Source organism: Podarcis gaigeae (assembly GCF_964106915.1).
Source record: "Podarcis gaigeae genome assembly, chromosome: 2".
NCBI classification, from domain to species: Eukaryota; Metazoa; Chordata; class Lepidosauria; order Squamata; family Lacertidae; genus Podarcis; species Podarcis gaigeae.
The window spans coordinates 50,075,447-50,088,352 of record NC_139679.1 but is presented as its reverse complement, the minus strand read 5'-3'; the positions used below and the strand labels follow the sequence as shown (position 1 = coordinate 50,088,352).

The following is a 12,906-nucleotide window of genomic DNA, read 5'->3' as shown; positions in this document are numbered from 1 at the left end:
TTCAAAAAATCTCTCAAACACCTAATGCAAACTGTTAGCCACCAAATAATTGATGCCATAGCATATCACTAGCATTTCTCAGATGCTTTCAAGGATACAACAATTAAAGAATCAGTAAGCCCTTTGTTTTTAAATAGCAGAGCATATTGAAATGGCTCAGTGAACAATTCAATCATTAAGTTTGTGATGGATATGCAGCCTGTCTGCAGATGTCATGCAACGTCTGGATATTCCCTGGTAGAAGGGAAGAAATCAGTGGTCTTGTTACATCTTGTTACATGTGGTACCACTGATGTAGTGGAATGCAGTCATGCAGTCCTAGAAGCAAAATTAAGGTTGCTAGGTAGGAGGTTGAAAACCAAGACCTTCAATGTAGCTTTCTCTGAAATGCTACCTGATGAAAAGGCAGAGCCAGCTAGACAAGCACAGCTGGGGAGTCTTAATGGGCAGATGAGACAGTTGTGTCAGAAGGAGAAGTTTGAATATGTTAGGGCAACGTGATGGAACAAGCCAGGCCTGTATGAAAGGGATGGGCTCCACTTGAACCAGAATGGAACCAGATTGTTGGTGCTAAAACTCAAAATGGCAGAGCAGCTTTTAACCTGATCTTGAGGTAGAGTCTACAGGAGCTCAGAAGCATCTCAGTTCATGGTAAATCATACGTAAGGGATGAGGGTAAAAATGTCCACACGAAAGTGCAGAGGGGCCAAAGCAGTGCAGAAGAAAGAGCATGTGCCTAAGATATTTGGAGAGAGACCTAAACCAACATGGGATAGCAGGGTTGTTGTTTTTTTAATCATTATTCCCAAGTCATTCTGAATTTACCTTGTTTTTTAAAGAGATTGCTGCATACTATATTCTTCATGGAGCGCACTTTATGATTCTGTAGAGATTTTGGTGGAATGCAAGTATAAAATTCATATAAGAGCTGGCTGCAAAAGATAGAAAAATGAAATCATTAGATTAGATTAATATGTTATATTTAAAAAAAGAATCTGATGAAACATATGGAGGTCTTCCAAACAGTTAAACTTGCTAGTGTTTGCCATAGATATTTTAACTGTCACAACAGAGCAACTGTTATTTTCCTGCTTATTTTATATCTGGTAATGAGAAGCCTATGTTTTTTAGACACATTGCTTATGTCAACTTAGGCTGTTTCTGAAATCAGATATGACTTCAGTTCCAGAATAAGAGTTTGCAGCAGCAATGCATCAAGTGTGAATTTACTTAACTAACCCAATACCAGCATAGTCCTGCCAAAGGTATAGTGCCACCTAGATGACACTGAATTCTGAATGTTAGCTCACCTAAGTAACCTGACATCAAACACTGTTTCCACATCTTGGAGAACAGAAGGAATATACTTCAAGGCAGCCACCTGAATGAAAGAAATATAAAATACTTGATCATTTTTTTTGCATGTTTCATAAACACCTGTAAACTAAAGGCCATCATACCTGGGAAAACCCACATTTTACCTCTAAATGAGAGCAAATGGCAATCCTTGGAAAACCTAATTGCTGCTTGCTCTGATTCAGCTGTAAAACACTGGTATTCCTGAGAAGAGTGCCAGGACCACCACCACCCCTCCAAAAAAAAACACCACTGCTCAAACATGCAGTTTTAAAGCACAAACCTGTGCCTAGAAATGCAACACAAAGGAAAGTCTGGATGAGCCTCAAGTATCATCACAACTTAAGGATACATGGGGGTAGCCTAATAAATGGGACCCTGAGCTCCTGGTAAGAAGCATTTAGATCAATGAAGAAAAACAAATGGAAATAAAATAATAAACTTATTTTCTCCTGACTCTCCCCTACGAAAGAAGTACACACATTACACAACCATACACTCCCACAGAACCAACCTGAAGTAAACAAACTGCATTTGCTTTCGCTCAGTAATACCTAGGCTTATTTTTTTAGACTGGAAAAGGCATTATGGTAAGTTAGGTTTCTGGACACATTACCCATGCACATGGATGCTGCATATTTATGAGATGAGATACACACACACTATTCCCACCACAGTATTAATATTTTAGCTGATTCCATCACAACAAATTTGTGAATGTGAAAGATACATGATGATAATTATGGCAGATACATTCCGGTTTGTTAATAAGAAAGCAAGTCCCTGCGCTATCCTTACTCTCAGGGGAGCAGTAGACACATCGAGGCTCAAAAAGATGGCCCCAAAGAAATGGCAATAAAAGCTCAGTTCAATTTTTATTCAAGTCTTTATTACACAAAACTTCAAACAGAGAGGCATGTGCAAAGTGCTGCTTGTTGTTTCCACATGCTACCACACACAAACACACACGCAAATGGTACGTCACATGTCCTAAAGAACACCACACTTCTATGTTTCTCAAGGGCAAACCCATTAAGTATGGCACACTCTGGCAAAGACAATGTTGCTGTTAACAATGCCTGGTACAAAGCTTGCTATTCAGGTTCACCATACTCCAACAAACAGAGATAACAAAAGTGTCACGTCTAATTTATTTCACAGTTATTTCAACTGTCTTTTAAAAGCAACGTGCCAACTCATTCCATTCCTTTTGGGTAACAGTCACCACAAAATGCTACTTGCAACATATAGCTTTGCATGTACTGTACTATTGTGTAGCATTTTTGAGGGGGGAGGATAAAAGGAAACAGAATAATTCATTTTATTACATTTTTATCTCATCCTTCTTTCAAGTAACTTAGGGCTGTGTGCATGGTGTATCCCAACCACCACTTTGTGACAATTTTAGGTCTGTACAGGCAATAATTCTGGGGGCAGACTGGAGCAAAGCCTGCTCCACTCTTCTTTGCTCCCAAGTCCCACCCCCATGGACTGGCCTGATTGGCCAGAACTCAAAATTGAGACTGGTGGGAAACCCTACCCTCTTCCATGGCCAGCATAGGGATTTTCCAACTTCCAGCCACCCTGTCCAGCGTTGTTTTCAGGGGGTCAGGAACAGTCGCAAGAGGCTGCAACTGCAGCGCACCACAGGAAGAAGAAGAAGAGTTTGGATTTGATATCCCGCCTTTCACTCCCCTTCAGGAGTCTCAAAGCGGCTAACAACCTCCTTTCCCTTCCTCCCCCACAACAAACACTCTGTGAGGTGAGTGGGGCTGAGAGACTTCACAGAAGTGTGACTGGCCCAAGGTCACCCAGCAGCTGCATGTGGAGGAGCGGAGACACGAACCCGGTTCCCCAGATTATGTGACTGCCGCTGGGTAAGCAGCCATTCTAGGAATAATCAAAGCACACTGGCAGTGGATAGCCCTGTGCCTGCTAACCCCAACAACAATCGCAATACATGGATTGACTCTTCTGCACGTAGGCTGTTTATGTACAACTTGCACAAACATAAGCTCTGTCCACAGATTCAGTAATGTGAAAAAAATACCGAATGAAGTTCACACAGATTAGACACATTCCCAGGGCTGGATTAACCATGAAGCAAAATAAGCAAGTGCTTAGGACATCAAGGGAACAGGAGCACCACAGAAATTTTTCATTGCCAGATTTTTAACATTAATGGTCACAAATTGCTCCACTGAGTGTTCATTTTCTCACTTGAAGTATGTTAAAAATCCCAACAGAACAATTATGCAACAAGGCAGGCTGGCTACCTTATTTCTACTAAGTATAGAAGTAGATGTGTTGCGTAAGATTAGTTTTGGGGTTGTGATCAAAGACTTTGCAATTAGAAAAAGTAGGAGAATTTTTTTAAAAGTATAAATAAAGTGGAAGTATACAAAAATAAACATTATTTTCCATCTTACTATAGGTTTTGCAAAATTTAAAAATATTTTATGGTTTATTATTGTGTGTGTGTGTGTGTGTGTGTGGCACCAAAATCTTTTAAGTGCTTATGACGTCTACAGGTGTTAATGTGGCCCTGCATGTTCCTTCCTCCATGTGGTAATTATCCTCAGATCTCTCTTTCACACTAGGTTCATGTGACATAGGTTAGGCTGTAAGAAATTCAGCCAAGGATACCCAGGGAATCTTACGAATGAGAAGGAATTTGAATTTGGCTGACTAACCATTACGCTGTACTGGTTCTACTAAAAGGCCAAAACATTTCTATCTATCTATCTATCTATCTATCTATCTATCTATCTATTCTATTCCATAAAATTAATATACTGCTTGATTGTAAAAACAAACAAACAAACCTGAAACTGGTTTGCCAAAACAATAAAATATATCAGTAAAATAATAAAATTATCAGTAAAAACAGCTATTTAAAATATCTCAAAAACAAATCAGCAATAAACTAAAAACAAATTCAAATCAACATTACACATATCTGAGTAGGCTTGTCTAAATAAACATGGTTTTGGCAGTCACCAAAAAGTACAGTGAAGGAGCCTGCCTGATATCAAGATGCAAGGAGTTCCAAAGTGTAGGTGCTGCCACATTAAAATACAGTGGTACCTCGGGTTACATACGCTTCAGATTACATACGCTTCAGGTTACAGACTCCGCTAACCCAGAAATAGTGCTTCAGGTTAAGAACTTTGCTTCAGGATGAGAACAGAAATCATGCTCTGGCGGCGCGGCAGCAGCAAGAGTGGTGCTTCAGGTTAAGAATAGTTTCAGGTTAAGTACGGACCTCCGGAACGAATTAAGTACATAACCAGAGGTACCACTGTATAGATTTCTTATGAATAGCAAACAGCCGGGGGGGGGGGAGTGACATATCTGAAGTTAACAGACATGTACGTGGACATTGTCATCATGTGGTCCTAAGCATTAGCTTGCTTAAAAGGAACGAAATGTTCACAGATATTCACTGTTTTTAAACAAAAACATTTTTTTTATCATTTGTCTCTAGAAGTGAATAGCCCCTTAAATTGCAAGCAGGGAGGCTTAAGAAACTTAAAAAGCAGGCCACCTAAATATGACTGTTCCTTCAGTAAAATCCCTTCCCACTCTCCTCAAACAAAAATTAATTTGAAAGGCATTTCTTGTAGCCTTACTTGATTCTCCAAGATTGATTGTTTTTAAAGTGCCTATTTGTAAGGCAGTTTCTTCAGAGCAAGATAATACAGAGATTTGGAGGTGGGGAAGAATAGTAAGAGGGTTATTTTTTAAAAAATCATTACATTTTCTGGTTTCTATAAGAAAAGTATTCCAAGCAAAGGTGGGGGGGGGATACTTAGGAAGTTTGAGGGGGAGACTTCTCCACCCAAATTCTAGTGATGCAACTAAAAATATTCCTGCAGTTTCGCTCAGGATCGTAAGCTTAGTTTTATGATCAAAGTGCTCAGCTGCTCTCATTTATACTCAGTCCATGTACACACTGCCGTGGCATTTCCATTTTAGTGCCTATCTTTTCCAACATACTTGGCACCTTATCTTTCCCTGCTGCTGAAGTCTGACTTAAAACATGGCATTTCCTTTCCTTGTGGTTTCCGCTTCTCCCATGTTGTTACTGAAATATTCATTTGCTGACCATAATTTATGATGTTTGGACATGTTTAGGGCGTTTCTGCCTCCTGGACAGCTACGTGTTTAAAATCATCTCTGTGTGAGCAATCAGTTATTTCCCTAGACTACAAAGCCCAAATGAAATTAGGTGCTTGAGGAAAACATATTTGCTTTGCTTAACAATCACACCACAAAGCAAAACCAACCAACCAACCAACCAACCAAACAAACAAACAAACAAACAAACAAAACCCAACTTTTATTCTTCTGAGCAGAAGATTAAGAGGATAATTCTATATATATATATATGTATGACACATTTTCATATGGTGACCTTCAACTATTATCAACAACAATAGTCATTAGCTTCCTGGTTCATATTCTTTTAAAACAACAACAACTGTAAAATGCCATGCTTAAATTACTTTTAGCAGCCTAAAGTCCACAGAATGTAAGCTTCTTCATCCATATTTGGTCTCACTTTCCCAGTTTATCACCACCTATTCCAACCTGCAGATCTTTAGCATTGAAACTAAATAGAGGGATTCAAAGTGCAATTGATTATTTTTTGCTCTAATACTGAGTTGTGCTACTTCACAGGAAGATTGATCGTCCAGACCTTAGTAGTGGGATTACATTAGCTATAAGATTTCAAAGTGCTATCACAAATCTAAATAACACCCCAGCCTCAAAATAATAAATAAATTTGAATATATCTCCAAGAAAGGCTTCTGCAAACACCCAAATGGAATTCAGATGTTGTGCTAGCCTACTTGGCACCTCAATATTTATTAGTGCTATGCACAGGATTCAGATCAGCTGGGACACAAGATTCTTAATCTCAGGGTTATGGGTTCGAGCGCCCCACCCCTTTGGGCAAAAGATTCCTGCATTGCAGGGGGTTGGACTAGATGACCTTCGTGGTTCCTTCCAACTCTATGATTCCTTTTTGGTGCCTCAGAAAACAGCCTACCTAAGTCTAAGGCATATCATACGCTGCCTGATTAAGCTCAGGTTTCCTCTGAGTGTTCTTTATCCCTCCCCACCCCATTTGCTACAATACCAAGTTGTCAAAGGAAGCTAGACAGCTACATTCACTTTCTTAAAGAATGAGGGGGGCAGAGGTAGCCATGTTGTTCGCGGGGAGGAATGATAAAGAACTTTCTGATAGTAAGAGCTGTCTGACAGTGGAACAGACCCCCATGAGAGGTGATTGACTCTTCTTGGATGGTCGTATGATGTGTGTGATCTAGTTGAGATTCCCGCATTGCAGGGAGTTGGACTAGACGACCCTCAGGATTTCTTCCAACTCTACAATTCTATTATTCAAATATTGACTCAATATTCAATATTTCAGTATTTATTATTTAAAAAATCTATTTCCCAGCATTTTTTGTGTGGGCAAAGCTAGTCACATAGGCACAAATTCTGTCAGAAAGCCCTAAACATTTGGCATGATTTCATATGGTTGCAGGAGTCCCCATGCAGTGCTACCCGCATTGTTACTGTAACAGTGAAAGGGCACTCTGGGCAGACCAATAAAAATGTATTCTACATCTAAGCAGCTGTTTAGAATAGATTATTTGGTCCTAAAGAAATTTCAGTGTTAAAATAAGCATACAAACAACATGCACACACACACAAGTTTCAGAGAGCTCTTGAGAAATCTTATACCTTCATTAAAGGGAGGGAGGGAGGGAGGGAGGGAGGCAAGAGAGATTGAGCTCCCCATAGCTGCCTATCTACATTTGTACTTCCATGTGCTCTAATCCAGGGCAAGACAGGTAAAGCAGGCAAACCTGTGGTATAAGGGCTGTTTTTTCTTGACTTCTCATCAGGTTGTTGATTGATTCAAAAAGCCTCCTCATTGCTTCTTCAAATTCTGTCACTTCTTTGCCTTCATACAGCCTGAGAGAAAACATATTCTCATTAAGAAGTGTAACTGCCTAACAAAACAAAAAATTGAAATCACTGGATTTCAGATACATCGGTATGTAACTAAAATGACTAACCTAATGTTATTGTTCCAATTCATGCACACAGCACATAAAAACATACTTATTTATTTCTCCACTCCCACCCCTAGTTAATAGCCTTTACTGAAAAAATACTTGAGGCTGTCTTTGGAAGACAACTCGGACATTGTAGTATGCATTGCAGTAATCCAGTCTGGAAGTTGCTAGAGCATGGAGTAACATGGTTGAGTCATCTCCATACAAAATGGCCTGTAGCTAGTGAACCAGCCATAGCTGGAAACAGGCACTCCTAGCTATCTGGGCCTCAAATGACAATGTTGGATCCAGGAGTACCCCCAAGCTATGGAGCTGTTTCTTCCAGGGGAGTGCAACCCAGTTCAGAACAGGCTATCTCCCCATGTCCTGCACCTGAGAACTTGGAAAACATATACAGACATCATCGGGACCCATGCAACTACTAAGAACTAAGACTAGCACTATTAGCAGGAGCAATCTAGATTAATTCAGGACTATAGTTTTAGGAAACCCCAGACAATGGTAGCCCTATATTTTTAAAACACAAACACATCACTGCTACTTAGATTACTAAACTTCTAACTGTCCCAGCATTTGGATGCCACTTATTCTATTCAGATGAATAATGCTGTAGCCTGTACTATACAAGTCTGTAGCACAAAACCCTCAAATTCCTTCTCATCAGTTTCTTGTAGCACAATTAAAGCACCCAATGCTATTCATAATTGTTTCCTGAGTAACTCCATCACTATCCAATTCTGTGTCAAATCGAGATATTAAGAAAACCAGACAGCAAATGTGAATTAGATTACCAGCCAGCATGAATTAATATCATATCCCAGCAGTATTTATAAAAGGCGAAAGCAGGATTTAGCCATTCATCATCTGGTTGTATTATACCTTTATTAAATCAAATATCAGTTAATACATATTGCCTTTTTCCGAAAAAGGTAAAGCTCAAAGCTTGCTAATTAACAACAAAATTAAGGACTTTTCCCAATTCACATTAGTTAATAATAGTACTGCAGCCTTCATTCTATCAAGTTTATCAGTGGTCGTTAAAGCTGATTTAATCTTCTTTATTAGCAAATTAATCTAACCCGCTACATGAGGTTGAAACAAGAATGAAAATGCATGTTTTATTATGACAAGGGAAGGCTAATACTTGCCTGAAGCTTATATACAAAAGCTAACAGCAATCCAATCTGCAAGTTACAGTTGCTTCCTCTGGCACCATTTACTTCCAACTAAAAGTCAAAGCTTACCCTTGCATGAAGATGCGATGTAGTCAAGCACATTGGACGTGTAAGACTCTCTCATACATTATAGCAGCACAACATGGAAACAGGATTTGTAAACATCACTTTTTACACGTATTTTCTCAGCTGGGAAAAGCCTTTTTATGATTGTTTCTACTCACATTTTTTGCCAATTATTTCAACTATATTCTGATACACCATACAACTTGATTACGACAGCCAAGCATCTATGTTGGTGAAACATTGCTTATCTTTATTAAACATCACTGCTTTGATGTATATAGCATCACCTTATCTTAATATACCAGTTTCATAAACCCCTCAAGAGTAGCATATTATTCCTTCATCACACAAAGAGCCAATTGCTGTTGATACATTTATTTAATAATAACCCAGCATAAGTGCTGGGTTGCTGTTGGTTTCCCACCCCCAACCCCCATATCTGCTACACAGCGTCTCAGTTTCCTGATTTGACAATATTTATGTTTAGTTTATATTATAGTACTAGTGATCCAGAGATCCATTGGTACCACCCAAAACAATTAAACAGAACTAATTTCAAGTCAGTATTGCTCCAGTCTCCCTCTCCCTCTCACATTTTGCGTACATGTGGAGAAGAGCTGAAGTGGGCACTGAAGCCATTTAACCACCCTGCAACTTTCACAGGCACAAGTTGTGCTGATCGTGCAATAACATATAGCCTCTCCATCAACACCAAGTATGTACATCATGATGAATCTTCAATAAAAATAATGCCTGGAGGGGTCCTGATATGTAACTATAGACCAGCTTTGAATGAAGCTTGCTCAAAGTGCTGGGAAGTGATTTTCCTGTGTTTGCAAGAGGGTAGGAAAATAATATCTAGAATGTGTTGGGGAATGAATATTTCAAAAGACTGAAATACTGAGTGAAGGTCAAAAGTGATTGTCTTTTGACAGATGGCAAACTTGCAGTAATGAAAAAAAGCTTAAAGCTTTTGTCAACAACACTTGAGAAAAAATAAAGCAATCATCTAAAAAGATACTGTTATTATGTCTGACGGTTGCTGCAAGGTTGTAGCTTTTAGTTGATCTAATGGATATATGAAAACCTAGAGAAGTAGAGGTAACTTCAGCTAATGGGATGTATCTTTGGTTTTATTTTAGACCAGTAGTTCTACAAATAAATCAGACTATCAACATATGTATAAGCCATAGGTTTACTCTGATATCCCTCTCCAGGGTTTCATTTGGATGTATACTGACAGCAATTGTGTTGTGACAACAATACAGGCCAGAATTGATTACCTGTGCTTAAATTATGTGAAAAGACTTCAATTTCTTTTGGAGGAGAGATTCCCCGCTATGTCACACACAGAACAGAAACAGACCAAATGTTGGAAGGACGGTATCCAACGCCTCTTGTCCCAATACCAATTACAAGATTTTCAGGTGACTATGAAGATGGACAAGAGGCACTTAAGAGATTGTCTCTTTAGGTCCCATGCAGAAAGGGATCTAACCATGATGGCTTCTACCAAGAGTTCGCCATGGTTCCTACTTCTTAAAACCGAGCATACCGGGGCCAGTTACCTGTCAAAGCTCCCATTTGCCATGCTTAGAATTGCTTTCACAGAATTACGATTCCAATCGATACCCTCAGCGGTGTTGGATGGACACTACGGCAAAGTACATTATGAAGAAATACTTTGTGTGGGCAAACCTGTGTGGAGGACCTCTGCCACTATTTATTGCAGTGCCCGTTATATATAGACCCAAGAGACCGATTCATAAAACCCCTGTTTCCGAATGGAACTCACTTGAATAGTTGGAAAGGGTGAAATGGCTACTGAGCGATACTGATGACTTTGTAACTTATAAAATAGCACTCTATGCGCTGGCAGCTAAGAAGATCAGGAGGAAAGAACTAGATACAATAGCAGTCAACTGCAAAGGGGATTCAGATATTTAATTTGGCACATTTTACTAGCGAATCTTCTGCTATTCTATTTTATGCAACAAACAATCTTAGTTGTTGTGACTGTGGTTTATATTGTATGTGTGGTGACTAATGATTTTTATGGTTATTGCTGTTTTTCCTTTTGTTATTTTTCTGAATGATGCCATGGCCTATGGCTAGCGCAATAAATGTCTATGATGATGATGATGATGATGATGGCGACAATGACAGGCAATACAAAGCCTAGTCTAATTATAACAAGCGCACTAGATAAAATTGTTGCAGTGGGGAGAAGAAGGAATTTCAACCTAAGCATTAAATTAAATTGTGGTAAAATGTTGGTCTCCACGCTAAGCTAAAATTGAGGAGTTTGAGCTGAAGATTTCAACAGTCTGGGATTTATGTTTCCAATGTGTCAAAAAAAGAGAGAGAGAGAGAGAGAGAGAGATACTGGAACTTCAACAGGACAGGGCAAGAATGTGATAGTAAATCTCATTTTTCGAGATTACATTAAAAAAGAGAGGATAGATGTCCCTAAAATTGTTTGTTTTTACTTTTTGCCAAAGTTGAAAGCACAAACATGACCTCTGTACAAAGAAGATTTCCAATTGTTTTGAAATTGTAATCTGATATGATACACAAGGTTTAATAATGTGAACTGCTGCAGAAGTCAAAATAATTCTTGGAGTATACAGTATAAATCAACAGGTGTGGTTTTTTAGCTTTAGCCTTTTTTTTAGCCTTGAAGTAACCCATCAAAAATGTAGTTGCTACAAACATGTAGTTAGCACCTTCCTTTGGTGTGCTTTGTAATCTGAAGCTAACTTTGTTTTAAAGTTAATTTTATTTTTAACATTTTAAAATGTATGAAATCCTTCCAGTGAAGCTCTGATGGACCCCTAACAAAGAAATCCTCCCTTTCCCGTAATCAAAGTCACAGCAAGCCTGGCTATGATTTGCTGCTTTAATAGCTAGGTATTTAGCAAGGAAAGCTAGGGATCCTCCAATATTCCACAGCTTGAGTAGAAGAAACTGCTGGGTATGTAATACAAATGTATTTATTTCTTCTTCTTTTAAACATACAAGATACTTTTGATAAGATGGGGAACTCATTTTTTGAGAGTTTATGCTAAGCATTCCGCAAAGTATTAAATTATAGACCAGGTTTGATGACTCGCTGGGATCATGACTGTTTCTTTCTTCAAGTTCTTAAATGTTATTCTTATTGTGGCATTTTGCACTGAAAACAATCCCTCTTTTCCAATTACCAGTTTTGTTTCTGTGCTATTCCCTCCTAATGCATGGAAGGTAACAATTTAGTTAAGGAGTTGTTTCTATTTTGTGGTTCTGAATTAAAAATGTAAGGGCAGTTTCCTTCCACAGTGTAGCTTTATACTCCTTATTGGGGGGGGGGGGGATATTCCATCCTGTGCTCTCAGATCTATCATATAAAGAGCAGGGGTAGGGGAGAATGTTTTTGTATATAGTAAAAGTCAACCGAATTATTTACAGAAGAAAGCAAAGTCCTTGCTTAAATGGCAAGCCTGTGCTTCTTTTGGAGCAAATGGAGAACTTTTGCTCTTAAAAATCGTAGATCTTAAGGAAAACACTATTCCAAATTCAAGATTGCTCATTGAAATTAAATGTACAAGCTTATTACACACTTATTGGTTTCTCAGACTCCCTTCTCCTCTCTGGGCCTATTTGGCAACTGTAATGTGTTGATCCTAAAGAATACAATTAAAGCTACTGGAGACTGCTATGCAAGTTCACATTGTTGTGCTGATTTTGTATCCTGAAACACAAGATGCTATTTTACAAGTGCCATTACTACCTCTATGGACAGCACAAACAAGGTTGATAACCTCTGCCAATACTGTAAATTGTGCCACTGCATCAGGTGCCATGTATAATATCTGTGTGCAATATCTGCTTTCATTGACCTTGCAAACAAAATTTCATCTGTAATCTTTCTTCTCCGGCCCAGAGCATTTCCAGTTCTATTTATATTATAGCAAAATGTGAGCTCACTGTCACAGTAACTGCAACACCCACCCAATTAATCTATTTGAATAATAAGCAGGTGAACACATGTCTGATCTATCAAGAATATACATTTTTTTAAAAAAAGAATAGATTTCCAACATTATTTAATAGAGTAGGTGAAAAATTCCCTGAAACTCCCAAGAGCCTGATGAAATTAAGCAGGGGCTGCATCTGGTGGTCAGGCCAGAAGCCCCTCACCCTTACCCTCAGTGCTATTTCAAAAGTAATCAGAC

At 38.8% G+C, this 12,906-nt stretch overlaps 1 protein-coding gene across 7 annotated transcripts in view; it reads right to left on the bottom strand.

Annotated features, from left to right (window-relative positions):
- DOCK2 (dedicator of cytokinesis 2) overlaps positions 1-12,906 on the bottom strand; it is a 249,142-nt gene that overhangs the window by 192,128 nt on the left and 44,108 nt on the right. For all 7 annotated transcript variants that reach the window (XM_083718724.1, XM_083718730.1, XM_083718728.1 and 4 more), the window contains 3 exons: positions 7,239-7,347; positions 1,311-1,381; positions 826-932 (listed from right to left, as the gene is read on the bottom strand). In XM_083718724.1, the coding sequence (XP_083574850.1) occupies positions 826-932; positions 1,311-1,381; positions 7,239-7,347 (287 nt within the window). The remainder of the gene's footprint in view (positions 1-825; positions 933-1,310; positions 1,382-7,238; positions 7,348-12,906) is intronic.